Source organism: Pseudozyma flocculosa (assembly GCF_000417875.1).
Source record: "Pseudozyma flocculosa PF-1 unplaced genomic scaffold scaffold00010, whole genome shotgun sequence".
Taxonomy (NCBI): Eukaryota; Fungi; Basidiomycota; class Ustilaginomycetes; order Ustilaginales; family Ustilaginaceae; genus Pseudozyma; species Pseudozyma flocculosa.
The window spans coordinates 551649-572609 of NW_006920878.1; the positions used below are offsets into that span (position 1 = coordinate 551649).

Below are 20961 nucleotides of genomic sequence, written 5' to 3' on the forward strand. Positions count from 1 at the left end.
GCCTGGGGAGCCGGGGCAGCGGCGGCAGCGGCGGGCGCAGGCTTGTAGTTCTCGACGTCGGCCTTGATGATGCGGCCCTCGGGGCCGCTGCCCTTGATCTGGTCGAGGGCGATGCCCTTCTCCTGGGCGATCCTCCTGGCAACGGGCGTGGCAAAGATGCGCTCGCCGGCCGGCCTGGAGCTGGCGCCTGCGGAGGCAGACGACGACGACGACGACGATGCCGCAGGCTCCGGCTTGCTCTCCTCCTTGGGCGCCGGAGCCTCCTCCTTTGCGGGCGCAGACTCCTCCTTCTTGTCCTCGGCGGCGGCGGGCGCGGAGCCGGACTCGGACTGCGCCTTGGCAGCAAAGTCGTCGGCACCAGAGAGGTCGTCGCCCTCCTCGGCCATGATGGCAATCAGCGAGTTGACCTGGACAGCCTTGGAGCCGTCGCCAACCTGTCGACGAGATCGCGGGTTGCATCGAGGTCAGCGGGCTGCATCTGTCGGTCAGGTAGGGCCGGGCGGCCTGCGCGCCACTCACAATAATCTTTGCCAGAACACCGTCATCCTGGGCCTCGACATCCATGGTAGCCTTGTCCGTCTCCTGTCAGAGCCGGCGAAGGAGCGCCGCGGGGAGCGAAAGAGTTGGAACTCGTCAGCACCCGCGCAGCTCATCGACGGCGCCAAGGCTCGAGCCAGACTGCTCACAATCTCGAGAAGGACGTCACCGGCGCTGAAGCTCTCGCCGGGCTGCTTCTTCCACGCAGCAATGCCGCCCTCGGTCATCGTGGGGCTCATCGCGGGCATGTTGAACTTGGAGAGCGCGAGCGCCTGACGCGAAGAGTGGAAGGCTGTCGGGAGGGTGAGTTGGGCCGGTCAGGAGGTGAAGGGCAAGGCCGTGCATGCGTCAGCGGGCACTGTGAAGCTTTTGCGCCGAGGTTCAAAGGTCCAGAGGCCCAAGGCGCGCCTCGACGACTCACATCGCTGTGCCAGGGCCGACTTGGCCGCGACGGCGCTGCGCTGAAGGACTCGGAAGGACTGCATGGCGTGGGCGTGGGAGGGGTGAGAGCGTTGTCTAGGGGAGGCTGTGGTCGTCGTCGAGTGTCCAGATCGTGGTCCGTATGCCCAGGGTGAGGTGGAAGGGAAGGCTGCGTTCCAAGGAACGGTTCGATTGGTGGAGGCAGGGGCGGTGTTCGTGGTCGTAAGGGACGAAGCGGGGGAGGTTTCGCTGTCAGAATCTAGGTCCAAGGGCAAGGAGGGCCGCTGGCAATCGGCAAGAGCCACCAGGCACCTACGAAGCTGGGTGTTGGTGAGGCACAGAGCGCGGGGGGGGAGGAGGGGGAAGCAGCGAGTGGGCGGTAGGAGCGAGCCAGGCTGTTTCCGAAACGTCGCGATGGCGAAGCAAGCAGGCAAGGTGAGGTTGCAGCGAGTGGGCGGGCCCTCGAGCCAGCAGCCCAACTTTTTCTCGCCCTCCAACCCGGCCTGCCTCTCGACTTCTCGGCAGGGCTGGCCGCGGCGTGTTCCAATATGCACGGCGGGCGAGGCCGAGTTCAATTCAAAATCCCTCCAGACTTTTGGGGCTGGCTGAGGGCTCGCAATACAAGCGGCGGCCAGCTTCAATACGGGCTCCCCCTCCCTGACCATTTTTTTGTATTCCTCGAGAAGCCTGGCTTCGGCGTGGGGCTAGCCCAGACCCAAAAACGCACGCCTGCGTCGGGAGCCTGCTGGCCTGCCTGCCTGCCGGCCTCCTTTCCCAACCAACACCGCCTCCGGGTCGACTAGGGAGAGACGGCAGCGGCAACCATGGCAAAGGAGCGCTCGCAGGCAGGCCATCGTCGAGCTCGATATGCGTGCTGTCTCGGCGACATACGGAACGCCTCGTTGGTGGCGGCGGGGCGGGATCGTTAGTCGACGGTGTGCGCGCGACCTTATCGATGCTGAGGCCGGCCTCTGGCAGGCGCCCAAATTCCTAGCCACGCGGCGAGGACCAGAAGAAGGCACACGAGCGCGCAACACAACGTAGGCAGGCAGGCAGGCTGGCAGCCAGACGGATGCTGGGCGGGCGCACATCGAAGCGGCCAGGCAGGCCTGTGGTCAGGGTCCTCCGGAAATCTGCCGAGAACGAGCGAGCGAGCGAGCGAGCGGCGAAACTGCCCGCCATCCTGCCTTCCCCTCCTACGTAACACGCGGGTCGAGGGCGCCACCGCTCCTTTCCTGTGTCGCCATCATCCCGTCGACGCTGGACACCCATCGCTGGAGGCGCCTGTGGATCCAGCCGACGAAGGCCTTGACATCCATCGTCCATGCCTTGAAGCTCGATGACCAGCCTGCGCACAGGCGCTGCGACTGACGCACAAAGAGAGCTCGACGACGCCGCACATGGCCACGAGGAGTGCTCACTCTTCGTGTGGACGGCCGGGTCTCGTGACAGTATGGGAGACGGTCGGCACAGGTGGCGACAGCGTCGCAGCGCTCAGATTTCATGATGCCACGGCCGTCGAATCTATCTCGCGCAGGATAAGGCAGAGGCGCGTCCGCGATGGTTCGATCCAGATCCGCGCTTAGGCGCTGGTCACCTTGTGGAGCGACTCGGCTGTGTGCGGCGAGGATGAAGGGGCCAGGGATGTGGAAAGAAGTCAGCAAAGCGTCCGCGGATAGATGGGCCTTCCGATCGCCATGGCGAGACTCACCAAGATGCTGGACGTTGTGCTGCGAAGGGCCAAGACAGACGACGATTGCGCGTTTCGAGCTCACAGATCGTCAGCGCGCGGCATGGAACATGACTCGGAGACGCTGGCCAGCAACAGAAACTCACGTTGGTGATGCCGGCGACCGAGATGCGGCCGTCGCCAGTGAGGTAGACGTGGTGCTCGTTGCAGAGCTTGGCGACCTGCTCGGGCGAGACTGCAGGCGACGGGAGCAAGCGACAGCGTCACAGCGGGCACAGAGCCAGGCACAACGTGGCGAGAGGGTCAGCATTGTAGATCCCACCCAGCGAACACCACAGTCGAGGCGCAATCACTCACTTCCGAGGAACGCAAACATGCCGATCTGGTTGGCTGCGGAGAGGAACAAGGCGAGGAGCGAAGATGTCAAAAGGCGCGCCCAGCGTCGCCACGGCTCAAAGCGAGTCAGTCGACCTACTGATGTGGTCCCAGTTGAGCTTGGAGTTGAGGTCGTTGACGAGCAGGTTCTTGAGCGTGGATCGCATGCCGTTGATGCGGTCGGCCATGCCCTTGACCTCACCGAGCCTGCAGTGAAAAACGAAATGACAGCGATTCGGAGGCAACCGTCAGCAGCCGCACTCAGCCGGCGCTCGGCGCGTGCCGGCAGTTCAGGGTCACAACGGCACTCACCACTGCTGGTAGAGGGCCTGGTCGGCCAGGATAGAGCCGGCGATCTTGGCGCCGTGGACGGGCGGGTTCGAGTACATGGGGCGGACGATGATCTTGATCTGGCTGTCGACGCGGGCCTTTTCGTCGGGGTTGGCCGTCACGAGGGAGAAGGCGCCGACACGCTCGCCGTAGAGACCCATGTTCTGTGCACGCAGGGAGCCGGAAAGAGAGGCGGGGAAGCGGGGAAGTCGAACGAAAGAGGTGAGCACTCAGCCTGGCGTACGACGCGGCCAGCCAGCACAGGCCGTCGGACTGACGGGTACCCACCTTGGCAAAGGACTGCGAGAGGGCGATCTGGTGGCCCTGCTCGACAAAGTAACGGACGGCAAATGCGTCGCGGTCGATGTCGCCGCTGGCAAAGCCCTGGTAGGCCATGTCAAAGAAGGGGAAGTGCTCCTTTTCCTTGAGCACGTCGCTGATCTGCTTCCACTGCTCCTGGGTGGGGTCGACGCCGGTCGGGTTGTGGGCGCAGGCGTGGAGGAGGATGATGGACTTGGCGGGGGCGGCCTTGATGTCGTCGAGCATGCCCTGGAAGTCGAGGCCGACCGTCTTCTTGTCGTAGTAGCGGTACTGCTTGACCTCGAGGCCCGAGTCGCGGAAGATGGGCGTGTGGTTGCCCCACGAGGGGGTGGGGAGGTAGATGGTCTTGGCGTCGGGGTAGTGGCGCTGGAGGAAGGCACCGCCGATGCGGAGGGCGCCGGTGCCCGAGATAGACTGGGTGATGGCGATGCGGTTCTCCTTGACGGGTGCGCTGTCCTTGCCGTAGGCGAGGATGGCAGCGTTCTTGGTAAAGTCGGCGAGGCCCGTGATGGGGAGGTACTCCTTGTCGCCCTTGGCGCCGACAATCAGCTCCTCGGCCTTGCGGACCGAGGGCAGGACGTAAGGCTTGCCGTTCTCATCACGGTAGGCGCCGACGCCCAGGTTGATCTTGCGCGGGTCCTGGTCGCGCTTGAAGGCCTCGGTGACGCCTGGGGAGGGTGCCGATGTGGGGAGAGCGCGGGTCAGAGCGGAAAGTGGTATGAGGTGGTTAGGCACAAACGTCGACATCGACGGCGTCGACGGTCCGTAGCCCTGCCTCTCCCGAGTCTAGGCTTTTTGGCGTTGCTCACCGAGAATGGGGTCCGGGGGACCGCCCTGGACGTGCGCCCAGGTGCTCTTGAACTGGCGAGCAGAGACAAAGAGGGAGCCGACGGCCGAGGGGGCGGCCTTGGACCTGACGGCGGTGCGGAAGGCGACGGGTGCGAGCATGATGGCAGCCTGGGGTAGACAGGAGAGGTCGAGGAGGATCGGATGGTGAGGGTCGAAAGCCAAGAAGAGAACACGACAAAGCAGCCAGTCTGGGTCGCTCGTGCTCGTGCTGGAAGATTGTCGGTCTGGTGGGTGCGACGGGCTGGCGGACCGGCCCCTCGCAGGAAAGATTGCCGTGAGTGTGCCCCGCAAAACGAGCCTCCCTTGCCTGCCAGAGAGGGCGGGGCGGGGCGGGGCGTGACTCTGCTGCTCGGCGCCCTGACCTCGGGCGATCAACAGGGGCCAGCAGGCCAGCCTGGGCCGGCTAGGCGGACGTGGCTGTTGCCGCCTCTCAGCGCCAGCAGCAGACGGCGAGAATCCTGCGGCTGCTTGATGACCTACCCAAAAGGCCAGAGCCAGGCCAGGTAGAGCTAGTGCCAGCAGCGTAGGGCGGCAGCTGGCCGGCTTCCTGTCGCCGGCCACGGGTGGTCTTCCGAGCTGCCCCGGCGCCAACCGGCGAGCCACCCGATCAGATCGGCCAGCCCACCTGGCACCCCTCTCGATCGGATCGGGCCGGGCCCAGAGATGCCGCCCCTTGCCCCATCACACTGCTGCCTTCCTTTCGCTCAGTCGGAGACACCGGGGATCAGCGAGGAGTACAGGACTGCTTTCGTAAATTAGACAACAACGCCGGCGCTCTATCTTTTGAACTTCTTGGTCGACGACGCCGACGACGAGAGAGGGGGTGGGAGGACGGAAGGGGGATGTACAAGGCGACAAGGGAATTGGAGAGTGGGCCACCGCGCGGCCTCAGAGCTTGGATCCGGCAGCCGACTTGGCCTCTTTAGCCTGGAGACGGAGGTGGAGATCGCGCAGCTCGATGGCCGACTCGTTGATAAAGTGCCTCAGGTCGGCCGAGCCCAGCTTGAGGCTGGTCAGGGTAAAGGTGAGCGAGTTCTCCTTGATGGCGTAGGCGCACCCGAATCCCTCGGGAGTCACCTCGCCGTAGCCCCACGAGTCGAACATCTCGGACGAAATCTGCGACGTTGACAGCTTCCAGGTCGACGAGGCGCCAAAGGCCGGGTCGTTGTACAGGTCGGGCACCTTTTCGCCGTCCTGGATGAGCTTCTTCAGGCCGAGGAGATGGCGGTCGACGCCCTGGCCGTCGGCGGCCGCCGAGGCGTAGGCGAGGTGCTGCTTGACGGCCGCCTGGAACTTTGCATACCGGTCCTCGTCCGAGGCGCCGTTGTCCTCCATGGCCCGGACAAACTCGGTCGACTCGGGGCTGCAGCTGCGGATGACCTCGGTGCGGCCCCACTTGTACTTGCGCGTCTGGGCGCTCTCGTAGGTGGGCGCCACCTTGCCGTACATCTTGAAGTAGGCCAGCTGGATGACCATCTGGACCCAGGCGTCGGGCGAGCACTTGAACTTCTTGATGGCGCCCTTGCCGTAGCCCTGGAAGTCGAGGATGGCCAGGTCGTGCTGCGACTTGAGCGCCTCAAAGTCGCGGATGGCCTCGTCAATCTTGGCCTCGACGGTGCGGTCCAGCGTAAACTCGACCGGCTTGGGCGCCGGCAGGTCGGTGCGGTTCGAGGTGCCCAGGTCAATCTTGCCCGCCGCCAGCGCCTGCAGCGAAAAGTCGTTGAGGCGCAGCGTAGGCGTGCCGTCCATGAGCGAGTGCTCGCCCATGAAGCCCGTCTTGCCGTTGGGCAGCGCAATGATCTGCTGCTTGTCGTAGAAGCGGTTCTTGCCGTCGCCGTACCAGAAGCGCCAGGCGGCCGACTCGAGGCTGCGCGCCGCCTCGTCATCGAGGCAGACAACCAGGACGGCGCTGCTGATGCGCTCGAGCGCCTGCTCGTTGGCCTTGCCACCCTGGCCGGCCACGTTGAGCAGCGCCTGCCTCGCCTCGGTCCACTTGTCGCGGTTGGCCGACGTCAGCGCTCCAACGGGGTACTGCACCATCTTGGACGCCGACGGGTCGTTGGCGATCTTCTTGAGCTGGCTGCGGGCGCGGCGAAGGGGCCGGGAGGGTTCAGGCATTCGTTCGGTGCGACAGGCAGGGTGTCAGCGGCGAGCGCATCGAGAACACCTGAGCGACGGATTGAAGAAAAGCGGCAGCGGCCAGGCTCACCTGTCGATCTCGGCCTCGCTGAGCTCCTGGCCGTTGTGGACCAGGTCAAACTCGTAGAAGCGGCCGTTGCGTGCGACGACGACGTGGTTGTTGGTCTGCCAGTCGTACTTGACGGCCGTGTCGGCAGGGCTCTCGGGGATGCGGTTCGAGTTGAAGGCCCACTTGTAAGATCGCATGCAGAGCGGTCCAGCCTTGCCCTTTTCCGGCGCGAGCTGGCCACTGCGGAGCGGAACGTGATGGGTTAGGACAGGAGCGTCGGGGGCCCGGTCAGCAAGTCGAGGCTACGGCTCCGCTCGCACCTTGCGCCCGATCCGAATGCGCGGCGGCCCTGCTACTCACGTCTCGACTAGCCTGCGGAAGGCGAGGAACGCCTTGAGGAGCGCGGCCGAGCGCTTTGTGCCCTCGCGGCGGGAGCGGTCGTCCTTGTGGGCGTAGTAGTAGCTGACGTAGGGCACGACGGGGTCGCGGTAGGCCATGTAGGCGGCCTCGTTCCACCACTGGGCGAGCCAGCTCTCGCGTCCCTCGTTGTTTGCGCGGTGCTCGAGCCTCTGCTGGAGGGTCTGGAAGAGCTTGCTGTCCTCGCCCGAGAGGGCCGACTGGACGGCGGCCTCGGTCTTTGCCAGCGACGAGGGCGTCTGGTGAGGCTCGGTGCTGCGCTTCCACTTCTGGAGGGTCTGGTCGAGCTTGGGGACGGGGAGGTGGGGCATGGCATCCTGGCCCTCGTACATGGGGCCGGAGCCCAGGGGCTCCTTGGGGGTGCCCCAGGTCGCTGGCGAGTAGCGCGACATGTTTGCGAGCGAGCGCGAAGGGGGGAGGAGGTTTGCAGACGAGGCCAGTTTGGACGAAGAGCGTGCAGAGAGGCGACCCAGCGAAGTCATGAAAGGCGGCGAGAGGTGCAGAGCCAGCAGCCGATGGAGGGGGGAAGGGCGGATACGGGGAGAAAAGGAAGGGGCGGGGAGAAGAGAGAGGCGGGCGGTGAAGATGTCGTGCTTAAGGGGCAGGCGTCGGCGTCGGCGTCGGCGTCAGCGTCGGCAAGAGGAGTGACTGATGGAGGGGTGAGGTGAGGCGTTGCGATCGTGAAGGAAGCAAGAGAGAGGAGGAAGGAGTCGAAGCGGGGGCAAGGGGCGAGGCGGGGTGGGTTTAAGGACCTTGTGCGGGGCAGCCGTCGGGGGGCAGATGGGGGGTTCGACGATGATCTGTGCCGGGCGAACGTTGGAGGACGTTCTTCGGGCTGGAGCGGGGCCAAGAAGGCGGCCAGAAGGCGGGCAGGCGGCAGCGGCAGCGACGGCAGCGACGGCGACGGCAAGTCGAGAAAGCCGGTTGCGGGCGGCCGGCGAGGGGGAGCCACCAGCCTTTGCTTCTTGGCTGGCTGCCGGCCTAGCCCAGCTGTTGGGCTGTGTTGGGTTGGGCCCGGGCCTGGCCTGGCTGGAAGCAGCTAACTAGCGAGAGCGGAGGATTTCTCGAGCGTCATCGGGTTGGCCAGACGAAGGCTTGCCCGCGGGCGTGGCAGAGTCGGCACCCCATCATCTGCATGGGCGCACCCCACCGGCTACCGGCCACTCTGCCCGACTGAGGCCGCCCCTGGCCTGCTTGCCTGGCGGGCCGTGGCACCACTCGTCCGCACTCGATCGCTTTCTCGGGCGAAAAGGAGGGCCACCCACCGGCTCTCAACCGGCTCTCACGCTCTGCCCAATTTCCCCGCACTTTGGCCGGCACCTCGCTCGACCCTTCTCCCGGTCACCCTCGCGTACGCGGCATCACTCTGCCGCAACCACCACCACCACCTCTCTGCATCGCACTCCAGTGCAGCCAGCTCCAAGCAACAACCGCAACCATGACCTCCTCCGACGGTGACCCATCAACGTCGTCGGCAGGCAACGCAACACCGACATCGAGCCAGACCACCGATACCGCCTCCTCGTCGTCGGCCGCCGCAACGTCCACCGACGACCGCGGCCAGCTGCTCGCCCAGGCCATCCGCTTCCTCACTTCAGCCCGCGTCACCGGCGACGCAACCGACGATACGAAGCGCGAGTTTCTCCGCTCAAAGGGCCTCACCGAAGACGAGATCCACGCAGCTTTCCGCGACGCAACACCCCCATCCGCATCGGCCTCTTCGGTCCCCTCGCATGCTACGGCATCAGCAGCAGAGACCGACGCCCAGGCTTTCGAACGCGCAGCCAAAGAGTTTGACGATCCCATCAACGCAGCTTCCCTCGCACCGCCCCCACGCACCTACCCAACCTCGCCCCTGGCCCTCTACTACGAGGCGCCCTCCCCTCAGGCAACTGGCGCACATCCCTCATCGACGGGCGGGAGAGGCTCCGGCGCCGCCGCCGCCAACTCGCCCCTCACGCGCTACCAGGTGTTGCTGCAGTTTTTCAAGACGCTCAGCTACCTCATGATGCTCGGCGGCGGCGTCACCGCCCTTTCAGTCGCACTCTGGCGCACCTACGTCCTCCCGCGCATCACCGCCACCTTTGATGCTCGCTCCATTGTGCTCAGCCACCACCACGTCCTCTACGACAAGCTCAGGGCCAGCGTCCGCGGCATGGCCACCTACCTGCCCGCCTCGACCGCCGAAGTGGCAAAGCAGCAGCAGCAGCAGCAGCAGCAGCAGCAGCGCAAGGGCGTGCTCAAGAAGGTCCACTTTGGCGACGAGGTCGACGGCGGAAAGCTCGACGACAGCCAGAGGGCGCTGGCCGCGGCAGCCGGCAACGACGGTGCGGCCGACGACAAGGGGCACAAGACCGAGAAGGTGGTGCTGCCAGGGACAGACGTCGAGGTGGATGCAAGGGCGCCGGACGAGAAGCAGGCGGCCGATCCGGCGGCGGGCAAGGACGGCGACGCGGCGGCAGCGGAGGGAGCAGCAGCCGGAGACCTCGCTCAGGGTCTGGAGCCCATCGACCTGACGGAGCCGCTGCGCCAGTCCATCTCGCGCCTGGCGGCGGTGCTGCGGGCCGACATGTCGTCGGCCGCGGTCGGCAAGCCGTTGGACGCAGGCGCGCCTGTCGACAGCGCAGCCTCTGGAGCCATCGCTTCCGCCACTACGCAAGCGCGGCCGGCCACGGTCTCGGACGCTGATTCCGAATCTGGCTCTGAATGGTCTGATTCGGACACCGACACGGTCTCGGACGACGGTCTCGAGTTTGACCCCTACGGATCGTACACCAAGAAGAAGCACACGCAGACGCCGACGACGACGTCCTCCACCTCGGGTCGGTCGTCTTCCTCTTCGTCGGCCAAACGGGGCGCGCTCAAGAGCTCGCTGACGTCGCTGTCGGCCGACATCAGCTCGCGCCAGTTTATGGCGACCAACCAGTCGTTTGCCAACAGCACGCTGGGGATGCGGTTCGGAGCTACGCCCGCCGCCGCGGCGGGGGGTTCGTCAACGTCGGCTACGGGGGCAGGGTCCGGGGGCAACGAGACGAGATCCGGCGAGATTGGGCAGGTCAAGGCCGAGATCCGCAGCCTCAAGGGTCTGCTGCTGTCGCGAAGGAACTTTCCCAGCTATGCTGCCCGGCCGCCACCCCAGATGGGCGAGAGGGTGGGGAGCACCGTCGTCTAGATCGTCGGCCGGCTTGCGATGGAGAAGCTGCGGCGTGGTCGGGCATGCGGGGTTGGCTGAGGGCAATGCACATCGACTTTTGGTCGACGACTTGAGGCTGGGCGCTGAATCCTGAGCCGTGTGCGTGCAGTCGCGTCCCTTGGGTCCTCGCGGTCATGGGTAGAGCTTTCGAGCGGGCCGCTGTTATTGCGCCGGAAAAGGGGAAGCGAGAGGCAGGGGACGGCTTGCGCTCGTCGCTCGTGGGTTCCTCGTGAGAGGCTTGGAGGTGGGTGCGTGCGCTGGGATCGGGTCCTAGTCGTCCTTGTCGAGGCCGTAACGCATCCAGACGACCGAGGAGGGAACAGCCTCGATCTCGGCAATCTGCCGTCGTCGTCGTGTTGGGTAGAACGTGGTGCGGATGCGGGTACGGACGGGGGGGTGGCAGAGTGTCAGTGTGCGTCCCTGCTGCGCCTCGCGTGGGTCTCTGGTCCTCTATGCGGAGGGGAGGCGACGTACGCGATCAAAGACCTTCTGCGCGATTGCGAGGGGGAAGGGAAGGGGGAACGTGCAACAGGAGGGGGATCAGCATCATATCGGTCGATTGCTCGACTTGCCTCGCGTCGATGGCAGCGCCGGGGAAGGGGGAGGGGGTCCGCTGGAAGACGCACGGTACAGCCGTCCTTTACGGCATTGTACTCGTTGAGCAGCTCAACATGCCTCTTGATCGTCTCGTCGACATCTGCATCCCTGTTCGATAAAGCCGGGGTGGGTACCGCGTCAGTATCCGCATCTCTTCGAGGAAAGGACGGGCAGGTGACGAACCCAAGTTTCGTCTGCAACGACTCAATCTGCCGCTTCGTCTCCTCGAGGTCGTCCTGCGATGGCGGGGTGTGGCTGTGCGACTGCGCCAGCGGGGACTTGAAGGGCGTCGATACCTGCTTGGCGGGAATCATCGTGGGGTTGAAATGGCAGGAGGAGCGAGGTGCCCGTCGTCGTCGTCGTCGTCGTCGTCGTCGTCGTCGTCGTCGTCGTCGTCGTCGTCGTCGTCGTCGTCGTCGTCGTCGTGGAGGAACAGAACGAGGGTGGGTGCAGGAGGATGGATGGTCGAAGTCGAGGTCGAGGTTCGAGGTTCGAGGCTGCGAGGCTGGGGGACCTCCACCTTGGGACCGGCGTGTGGGCGCGGCTGCGAGGGCGCGCCGCCGTCCCCACCCTTTCTCGCCCCCGTCTTTGAACCCAGCAGATGGCAAGACCAGACCAACACGCAACACCTCGATCCGGCCACGGTACCATCATCTGCGGAAGCACTGCAGCAAGGGCGGGGGACCAGTGGCCTATGTACCGGCCATCAAGCCTGTGAGGCCCTGTGAGGAAGCGGCACAGCCCGGTCAGTCTGGCGCGCACAGTCATGCCGTGCTGCGACACCTCGACGGCAGACATGCAAGAAGCAGAGGTGTTGAAGAGCAGCAGCAGCAGGAGCAGCAGCAAGGCCAATCCGATCCTCTTCCGGCCGTTGCTGCAGCTTGCTTATCTGCAACAGTCTAGCAAGCCGGCAACCAAACCTTGAGGGACGGGGTCCGCGGCTGAGCTGCTGCTGCTGCCCTGAGCAAGGTTGCAAGCCGGGCACGACCTCGTAGCAGGTCGTCAAGCCAGCTGCAGTGGCTGCAATGTCCACGCTCGAACCATGAGGCGGGCCGGGAGGGGGACCTAGGTCTCACCACTTGGTATGCAATTCCACGTTACTCGGAGCAAATCATCGACAGTAGTATGCAGCGCAGATTCTGTCTACATGGAGCTGGCGGGTCTAGTAGTCGTTGCTGCGCTCGTTGCGGCTGCTGTAGTCGTCGTTGCCCGAGTTGCCCGAGTACGAGTCGGACCCGCCGCGGCCGCCGCTGGAGCCGTAGGATCCGGAGTTGTCGTTGTCGTTGGATCCTCCGCCGTAGCCGCCGCTGGAGCTGTTGTTGCCGCCGTAGCTGCTGTCGTCGTTGTCGCCGCGGCGCGTGTTGGACGAGCCGTAGCTGCTGTCGTCGTTGTCGCCGCGACGGTTGCTGTTCGACGAGCCGTACTCGTTGTCGTTGCTCGAACCGCCGTAGCCTCCCGAGCCGCGCGAGTCCGAGTCGTTGCGGTTGCTGTCGCCGTAGCTGTTGCCGCCGCTGCTGCCGTACGAGTCCTGTGGGAGGGGCGGGAGTCAAGAACGGGGAAAGGAGAGGGAGGGCAAAGCGAGGCAATCGTCGACGGTCAGCGGGGAGGGCGATGCGGAAGGAGACGGCGTTGACGTGAAGGAAAAGCTAGGATACTCACGTTTTCGTTGCGCGACGAGCCGTAAGTGGACGACGAGTTGTTGTTGCCAGAGGAGCCGTACGACGAGTCGTTGTTGTTGTCGTTGTTGCTCGAGCCGTACGACGACGAGTTGTTGTTGCCGGAGCCGTAGGACGACTCGTTGTTGTTGCTCGAGCCGTACGACGAGCTGTTGTTGTCGTTGTTGCCCGAGCCGTACGACGAGCTGTTGTTGTCGTTGTTGCCCGAGCCGTAGGAAGAGGAGTTGTTGTTGCCGGAGCCGTAGGACGAGTCGTTGTTGTTGTTGCTCGATCCGTAGGACGAGTCGTTGTTGTTGTTGCTCGATCCGTACGAAGAGTCGTTGTTGTTGCTCGAGCCGTACGACGAGTCGTTGTTGTTGTTCTGGTTGCGGCCGAGAGCCTGGTTGATCATCTTCTCACCCTATCGGCGGTGGTAGCAAGGCATAAGGAGACAATGATGACGAACGATGCCGGGTGTGAGTTCGACGCGCTTCGGTCGTGGACAAGCCGGTGGCGGTGCCGCGGGCGGCGAGCGGGACCGGGACTCACCTGCTCCGAGGAGGCGAACTCCTTAGCCTTGTTGATGAAGCCGTCCATGTTGAGTCGGTAGTGTGTGGTAGTTGGTGATAGACTGTGAGAGGGAGAGAGAGAGAGAGAGAGAGCGGTGGTGAGGTTGCGATACGAGGGGGCAGTGGACGACGCCTCGAGCCGGGGGGTTATATACCTCGAGAGGTGCCGACATGGTGCGGAGCGGCCGGGCCTGGCCTGTCCAACACTGAAACCGCCCCGCGGGCGCAGCGCAGCGCACGGACAGTCGAGCGTCATGTGAAGCCGGCCGGCCGACCAGCCTCTGGGGCGCCTGCCTCGACCTTCTATTCTGGGGCAAGGCAGCCCGTGCGTGCGCCAGTCGGCCTGACCTGCTGCTGCTGCTGATGCTGCTGCTGCTCTGCTTTGCACATGACAGCACGACGACGGCAGCAGCAGCACCTGCTCTCGGCAACGTAGGCTGTCAGCGTCAGAGGGCAGCTTAGCGCACGTATGTGCGTGCTTGCCCGAAAGCTAGCGCGCACGCGCACGGCGGTCGGTAGGTGTTCAGGCGGGTCTGCCCGCCTCGTCGACCAGTACGGCGGCAGAGGGGCCAAAGAGCAAGCAAGCAAAGGTCGGCGGCGACGACAGCGACGACGACTTGACCTGCCTGATTTAGGACGGTGGGCGGTGGTCCGGGCGTGGCGACCCGCGGGTAGTTGGGCCCTGCTGAGGCAGGAACATCCGCACGCGCGGGCAGGGCGGCAGAACGTTGGCTCGGTTGTCGATGCCGCCAGAGGGCGCGCTCGCAGGCTAAGTCGAAAGAGACTCGCCGTGCATCGCCGCAGGGCCAGGCCAGGCTGGGCCAGCAGGCGATGAGATGCCGTCACAGGCAGGTAGGTAGCGAGGCGGGGCAGGGCCAGGCCAGGCGGAGCAGGTTCTGGACACGACCAGGCCGCTTCATGCCACGTCGACATCTTCGGCATCGCCTTGCTTGCTGCGCTTGCTTGCTTGCTTGCTTGCTTGCTTGCTTTGAATATTGCTTGCCTGCCCGCTCAAGCTGGGCCAGGCCGCGGCCCCATGGGCGAGACCCAGCTCGCTGCAGGCTGTGCTGTGCACTTTGGACCGACCGATAGACCGACGACATCAAGGACCGTGCACGCGTGCGTGCGTGCGACGACGATCTGGTTCGGTTCCCCGCCCTCGTGTCGAGCCCGTCTGGCTGCCCATTGCGTGGGATAGGCCTGGCTTGCTGTCACGACGCACGCACGAAGCCAGACTCGGAGCCAACGCGGACGGACAGGCCAGACCTGACAGCTACGGCAGCAGGCCTGCCGTGCTCGTGTAGAAGCGGCGGGCAAGGTTGAAGCAAGCGGCAGCGGCTCCAGCAACGAGCGTACTGTATCCAGCAGGCCAGGGCTTTGGCGCGTGCGCTCGCCAGCAGCAACGGCGACGTCGACGCCAGCCGGAAGCGCAATCTCCGTCACGGCATGGTCTGCTCGGCTCGCGCAGCCGCCTGCGTGGGACCGCTCGGCTTGCAGGCCTTACCTTGCCCTGCCTTGCCTGCTGGGTCGCCATGGCTCTGGGCCCCGTGTGGTGTACGCCGCCAGCAGCTGTCCGAAAGTCCGAGTCCTGGCTCTCGAGATGGGACGTCGTGGCGGCATTGGATGCGGCACGATGTTGCGTTCAAAGGCCGTTCGTACGTTCGTGCGTGCAGCTGGCTGAGATCTGAGAGCGGGCAGTGCAGCGAGGTCGAGACAAGCACCGGCCGGAGCGCGGCCTCCGCCGTTCGCCGTTCGTCGTCGCCCGGGCAGGCCTCGAGACGGTCCGAATGTGACCGCCTCGATGGCCCCAGCATGTCTATAGCAATGCCCAACACCCTCTTCGTCTCCCTGGCTTCGTGGCGGTGTCGACTAGGTCCCCGGCGGCGATGGCCAACGGCGACCGACTCGACCGACTCCCGCCGGATGAACAGGAGATGGCATTGCAGCCTGCCTGTCGTCGTCCTCGCCTGCCGTGTAGGGCGAAGCCGGGGACGTGCTACCGTTATCCTATGGGTCCTCGCTTGCGATGGAGCTGTCCGTTGCATCATCGTCTGCATCGACTCGCCACCCACCAGTTCGCCATCGGGGGCAAGCTCGCAATCTTGATGGATGAGTCGCTCTCGCCCGTTACCCGGGGACGGCCTGTCGGGCAGGCGGAGCCGCTGCCATCTGCCAGCCGGACTTCACCGGCTGCCCAGTAACTTCTCTCGACCGGCGAGCGGCACCGGTACCGAACGCTCTTTGATCCCGGGGGTCTGGACCTCCCCACCGCGCCGGGAGCTGTATGTGCGCAACTTGCCGCTAGCTCGGCCGCGCGCCTCGTCGACATGCCAGCCAACTCGGTCGATAACGGTCCGCAAGTGGTCCCCACATCAGACGGCGATAGCGCTACAGAGTATGAGCCGATCTGCCCTCAGAGCTTGGACCGCGCAGCCTGAGCGGCCGTCTGGCGGGTGGCGAGCCGGGGGCGTCCAGTTTCGCCACGAGGACCGGCCCGGCGGATGAGAGGCTCGGACCCGGGCTCAGCTCGACTTCTCTCGCCGAGATGCACGACTGCCCGATGCAAAGCATGGCAGGTCTCTATCGGCAGCTGAGCCGGCCTGGTTCAGCCTCGAGGCGTCTGACAAGGGCGGTCCGCCAGGCCGGGCATCGCTGCCGACTCGTGTAAGAGATGAGTCCCGAGGGTATCTTCTCTCCAAGTCGAATCGTGAGCGCCAGGCGTGCCCGGGCCTGGTGCTGCGGCCGCGGTCCCGGAAGCGATCAACTGATCGAAGTGGCAGTCGAGCGCGGAGCATGGCGTCGACGACCGGCGGGTCCAGCGCGTCATCCCATGGGGTGCCACCAAAGCCGAAAAGGCGTGCGGAAAAGGAGAGTGAAAAGGGTCGAGCGAGCGACGCGGGCATCGTTGACCATGCTCGCTGCGCGGCCGGGCGGTTCCGAAGTGCGGATCACGGCCTGGCGAAGCTCTCCCCAGGCCGCCTTGCGCCGGACGGCATCCAGCAGGCTCGCCGACCGCTGTGGCGGCACTTGGCGCCGCCGTGGTCCACCGTCGCTGGAGAGCATCCACGGTCGTTGCAGGCTACGAAGCCTCACCTCGATTGGACAGCACAGGCGTTCTGTCGACAAGCGGCGGAGGTGCAAGAGGACGACGCCCTTCCCGCAGCGGCGCGCACGACAGTCCGTGGCGCGACTGGAAGATGGCACGCTCACGTTGCTCAGCGCGGCGAGGTCACCCCAGGCCAATTGGCGGTCGCGACGACGCGGCGAGGTCGGTCGTCAGTCCATCACTCTGCTACTCTGGACACGGCGCCCGGGATGTTGACCTTCGCCCGTCCTGCGGAGACGCGAGGCCGGCGCGACGAGCACCGCGACCACGCTCGCCCGCCTGCCAGCCTGCGGTCAGCTTAAGGCCTGGCCAGACCGAGGGCTCGACGTGGCTGAGACTTCGACTCCCGCGGCATGACGGGCGGCAGTCTAGGCGCGCGCCTCCGAACTGCGGCGATGGCGAGCAAACCTTGGCGCGAAGAGCCCCCAGCAATGCCGCCCCAATTCGCGCAGACCATGCCCTCTCTGGCGAGAGCGTGTCGCGGTGGCTCGCGCTGCCGGCGAAAGGCCACGCCAGGCCACACGTACGGCCAATGCGCTCGCTGGTGGCTCTTTGCTTGCTTGCTTGCTGGGTGGTCGGTCGGTTGGTCGGTTGGCTTGTCCAGCCAGGTCTGGCCTTGGTTGCTGACCTCGGTTTTCCTCGCCGTACTGCGTAGAGCCTCCAACTTGGCTGGCCCGAGCTGGCCTGCGACAGAGGGCGTGCCGCTGCGAGGAAGAAAAAAAAGACAGGAGCGGAAGCGCGATGGAAGGCCAGGCGTCAGCAGCAGCAGCAGGCAGGCCTGTGGCAGGCCCCGGGACGAGCGGACCCATCCGACGCGAGCAGCAGCGACGACGATGGACGAGCAACCCCAAACGCAAGGGCGCGCAGGGAGGACCAAGCAAGACGTAAACGCCAGGCCAGGCCAGGCCAAGCCAGACAGCCCAGAGGCAAGCCTGGCCGGACTCTGACCGTGGCGATTTCGATCTCGCCCGCCGCTGCACCCGCCCGCTGGCTGGGCCCGGCCCTGGGCTGGCCACACCGCCAACGCTCCCAAGCCGGCCTCGCCCCGCTGGATCACAAACGAGCATGGGGGGGTCCGCCCAACCCTCTGACTCTTTGCGCCTCGGGCCCCAGCCACAAAAGAGGGCCATACCACACCGCAGCCCTTCGCCCAGCGGGCCGCTAGCCCCGCCGCCGTGCTCGTCATCGCATCACCTACCGCACCCCACCCCTGCCGCTGACACCACCATCGCCACCACCACCACCACCACCACCGCTACCGACACCATTACGGTACTAGTCCCCCCCTTCCCTGTCCCGACCTGCTCCGGCCCTCTGTCAGTTCCGTCCCATCCTGCGCCGCATCGTACCGCACATTCCTTGCCCCGACGCCACAAGCATCGTATCCGGTTGCAGCCCGTTCGCACCGGCTAGCGACCAAGCAGCCGAGCCAGCACCGCGCTGCAGCATCTGCGAGTCACCGCCGCCACCTTTCTCCCCCCGGCTGACTGCCTTTCGCACTACTCCTCAGACCAGCACCCCCCCTTCATCGGGGCCGAGAAGAACCAGCAGAGGCACCAGGACCGCGCTCATTGCAGCACGGCTCAGCTGGCCAACTACGAAGGCCAGCTCTTCCAAGCTTCGCTGCACGCCACTCCTCGCGCTTCGTTCGACGTCCCGGGCAGCCTCTTGCGAACGCAACCCGGCCCGCCATCTTTGCGACCATCGGGGCCAACCTTCGAGCTCAACCGAGCCTCGAGTCCCCGCCCGGCGCCCACCGAGGCATCCCAGCATCAGCGTCCACTCGTGGACGACCAAACGGCACCCCTCCTAGCCAAGCAGCCTCCTGCCAGGCGACGCTGGCACTCCTGTGACGCCAGAGATGAGCGGCAGAGGGTACCCTCCGTACTACTCGCCCCCGAGCCCGCGCAGGGCCGAGGCGTCCGCCCGCTACGGCCAGTCGCCAAAGGGCTCGGCTCAGCACTATCCTTCGGAAGCAGAAGAGGCGCGATACCGCTCCTATGACGAGCGTGCCCTGCCACCGGCAGCCTCGTACGGCGCCGGCTACAGCTCTCGCTCGCACGAGTGGAGCGATTCCGGACCGAGGCGCAGCGGTGGCCGCTCCTATGGCGCCGCCGAAGAATACCTCCCGCGATCGCATGGCCTGCATCCCGCCAACGACGAAGACCGCCACCATGCCACCTACCGCCGACACCCGGACCCGCGCGACGAGGAAGAAGAGGCATACTACCGAGGCGAAGTGGGCGCCGAAAGGTACGAACGTGCCAGCTCGAGCCAGCTCAGCAATGGACACAGCTCAGTGAGTGCATTCGCTGGGACCGCGGCGCTGATGTGGAGCCTGAGCATGAGCCTGGGCAGTGATGGCTGACGAGCGCTATTGCCGGGCGCCCTCCCCGGGACCGTCTTTCGCCCTCTCCCTCACAGTGGGCCGAGCACGAGAGGAGCATCCAACCCTCATACCGCCGTGCTGCTCGCTCTCCGGATCCACCGGCGGTGTCGACGCCCGAGGAAAGGCGCTATCACCGCTCACCGAACGACTACTCGCAGGCTCCCGCCTCGCCTAGGCGAACGCACGAGGAGCCCGAGTCGAGCCCGGCAAGGCCGGCCATGTCCATTTTCAGCATGCTCAACGACCGGACGTCACATGAACACTCTGGCGCAGCAGCACCGGCGGCGGCGGCGGCGGCGGCGGAGAGCCACCCATACGAGCGACACGGCGGCAACGGAGATGCGGCCGAGGCTCGATCTCCCGTGGCGTCTTCGGCCCACGACCGCGAAGACTACTCGTCGGCGTCGTCATCACGAGCCGTCTTCGATCCGGCGCGCGATTTCGGCCGGGGCCTGCGTCACCGCTACGACTCCCCGAGCGTCGTAGGCGGGCGAGAGCGCCACCGCGTGGATGACGTAGGAGTGCGCGACTACTCGCCTGACGGCGAGCGATCCCAGCCGACATCGCAGCTGCATGCAGTCAAGCGCGAAGATGAAGCTCGCAGCGTGGCTTCGATCGCCAGCCTAGTCGACGAGCGACCGGTTGCGCCCGCACCGGCCCCAGCGGACGATGAGCCCGAGAACGGGCCAGCCCCGGAGCCCCGAAGGCGCTCAAGCTCGAGGCTGGAAGCGGCACGTACGCTGGAACGTCTCGGGCACGCCGGTGACTCCAGCACACGTCGCAGCAGGGCCAACGGCTCGCGAAAGGGTACCTCGACGTCCCCGGCGGCCGAAACACCGGCAGCGGAGGCATCGGCGAACGACGCCGCGCCCGCCAAGGGACCCACCAAGATCTCCTTGAAGCTGCGCAACAATCCGCTGCCGCCGGCCAACAAGGGCGGCGCGTCCTTCTATGCTCCGCCGCCGCCCGCCAAGCGCAGCCGCGACGCCGACGGCTGGGAGAGCGATCTGTCCAATGACGAGAACCAGACGGTGTGGCAGGCCGAGCTGGAGACGTACATGCTCGACTTTAGCGACCGCAAGAAGATCATCGAGCGCATCTACTTGGACAACCTCGACAAGAAGCACTCTGAGGTCGGCCAACGCCTCGCGCTGGCCTACGAGGGCCGACACCACGCGCTCGAACGCCACGCCAGGCTGCGTGAACAGCGGGAGCTGGCGCTTCAGGAGAGCCGACGGATCGAGCGCGAGGAGAGCGCGCGCAAGCTGCGGGAGCGCGAGATCGAGATGGAGCTGCTCGGCACCCTCGGCGACGGCGTCAAGGGTGCGAGGGCCGGCGACGACGAGGCTGGCAGCTTCCGTCGCAACGGTGCGGCTTCGACCAAGCTCAAGCGCGGCCGCGGCGGCGACGACCGCAGCAAGAAGCGCAAGCTAGACGACGTCGTGCGCGCTGCCGGGTCGTCTCCCGCAGTTGCCTCGGACGGCGGCATCGGCGCCGGGGATGACGATGATGAAGACGACGACGACATCCCGCTGGCAGCTGGCCTCTCGCGCGCCTATGCCGGCGACGAGTCGACGCTGGCGTCGCGGCAGGTCTCGCCCGCGCCCGACGAGGCCAACGAGACCATGGTGCTCGACGCCCAGGGCAAGGTGCCCATCGACGCGCGGCGCATGCAGCAGCTCGAGGACGCGCACCGCCGCATCTGGACGCTGATTGCCAAGCGCGACGTGCCCAAGATCTACCGCACCGTGCTCGCCAGCGCGTCGAGCAAGGCCATGTTCTGGCGTCGCCTGTCGAGCGTGGTGCAGAGGGAGGCCAAGCGCGGCGCGGCGCGCAACAACAAGACGGTCAAGGATGTCCAGCTGCGCGCGCGCAAGGTGATGCGCGAGGTGCTCGTCTTCTGGAAGCGCAACGAAAAGGAGGAGCGCGAGCTGCGCAAGCGGGCGGAAAAGGAGGCGCTCGAGAAGGCCAAAAAGGAGGAGGAGATGCGCGAGGCCAAGCGGCAGGCACGCAAGCTCAACTTTCTCATCTCGCAGACCGAGCTGTACAGCCACTTCGTCGGCAGCAAGCTCAAGACGGCCGAGATGGAGGAGTCCGACGAGACGGCGGGCAGCGCCAAGATCATCGACCCCGACGCACAGCCCTCGACCGCCACGGTGCCCGCCATCGACCCGCGCACCGAGCTGACCGAGGCCGAGGCGAAGCTCGCCGAGCTCGGCGAAATCGACTTTGACGACGAGGACGAGACCAACCTGCGCGCCCACGCCGCCCGCAACGCCCAGGAGGCCGTCCGCCTGGCCAAGGAAAAGGCGCAGGCGTTCGACG

At 65.9% G+C, this 20961-nt stretch overlaps 7 protein-coding genes across 7 annotated transcripts in view; 3 read left to right on the top strand and 4 right to left on the bottom strand.

Moving 5' to 3' along the window:
• PFL1_03410 (uncharacterized protein) overlaps nt 1–1022 on the bottom strand; it is a gene marked incomplete at both ends in the record, with an annotated part of 2114 nt that extends 1092 nt beyond the window's left edge. The window contains 4 exons of the mRNA XM_007880927.1: nt 57–434; nt 520–582; nt 687–829; nt 959–1022. Of these exons, the coding sequence (XP_007879118.1) occupies nt 57–434; nt 520–582; nt 687–829; nt 959–1022 (648 nt within the window). The remainder of the gene's footprint in view (nt 1–56; nt 435–519; nt 583–686; nt 830–958) is intronic.
• Nucleotides 1023–2539: 1517 nt separating this feature from the next.
• PFL1_03411 (uncharacterized protein) lies at nt 2540–4621 on the bottom strand (the record flags this gene model as incomplete). The annotated part of the gene is made up of 8 exons (XM_007880928.1): nt 2540–2571; nt 2669–2687; nt 2794–2882; nt 3005–3037; nt 3123–3229; nt 3335–3516; nt 3641–4341; nt 4483–4621. The coding sequence occupies 8 exons, from the start codon at nt 4619–4621 to the stop codon at nt 2540–2542; spliced, it is 1302 nt and encodes a 433-aa protein (XP_007879119.1).
• Nucleotides 4622–5410: 789 nt separating this feature from the next.
• Nucleotides 5411–7609, bottom strand: PFL1_03412 (uncharacterized protein; the record flags this gene model as incomplete). The annotated part of the gene is made up of 3 exons (XM_007880929.1): nt 5411–6602; nt 6732–6950; nt 7071–7609. The coding sequence occupies 3 exons, from the start codon at nt 7607–7609 to the stop codon at nt 5411–5413; spliced, it is 1950 nt and encodes a 649-aa protein (XP_007879120.1).
• Nucleotides 7610–8565: 956 nt separating this feature from the next.
• Nucleotides 8566–10299, top strand: PFL1_03413 (uncharacterized protein; the record flags this gene model as incomplete). The annotated part of the gene is made up of 1 exon (XM_007880930.1): nt 8566–10299. The coding sequence occupies one exon, from the start codon at nt 8566–8568 to the stop codon at nt 10297–10299; it is 1734 nt and encodes a 577-aa protein (XP_007879121.1).
• Nucleotides 10300–10590: 291 nt separating this feature from the next.
• On the bottom strand, nt 10591–11231 carry PFL1_03414 (uncharacterized protein; the record flags this gene model as incomplete). Its single annotated transcript, XM_007880931.1, has 4 exons — nt 10591–10659; nt 10795–10809; nt 10947–11025; nt 11101–11231. The coding sequence occupies 4 exons, from the start codon at nt 11229–11231 to the stop codon at nt 10591–10593; spliced, it is 294 nt and encodes a 97-aa protein (XP_007879122.1).
• Nucleotides 11232–15812: 4581 nt separating this feature from the next.
• PFL1_03415 (uncharacterized protein) lies at nt 15813–16463 on the top strand (the record flags this gene model as incomplete). The annotated part of the gene is made up of 1 exon (XM_007880932.1): nt 15813–16463. The coding sequence occupies one exon, from the start codon at nt 15813–15815 to the stop codon at nt 16461–16463; it is 651 nt and encodes a 216-aa protein (XP_007879123.1).
• Nucleotides 16464–18108: 1645 nt separating this feature from the next.
• Nucleotides 18109–20961, top strand: part of PFL1_03416 (uncharacterized protein) — a gene marked incomplete at both ends in the record, with an annotated part of 6442 nt that continues 3589 nt past the window's right edge. The window contains 2 exons of the mRNA XM_007880933.1: nt 18109–18546; nt 18672–20953. Of these exons, the coding sequence (XP_007879124.1) occupies nt 18109–18546; nt 18672–20953 (2720 nt within the window). The remainder of the gene's footprint in view (nt 18547–18671; nt 20954–20961) is intronic.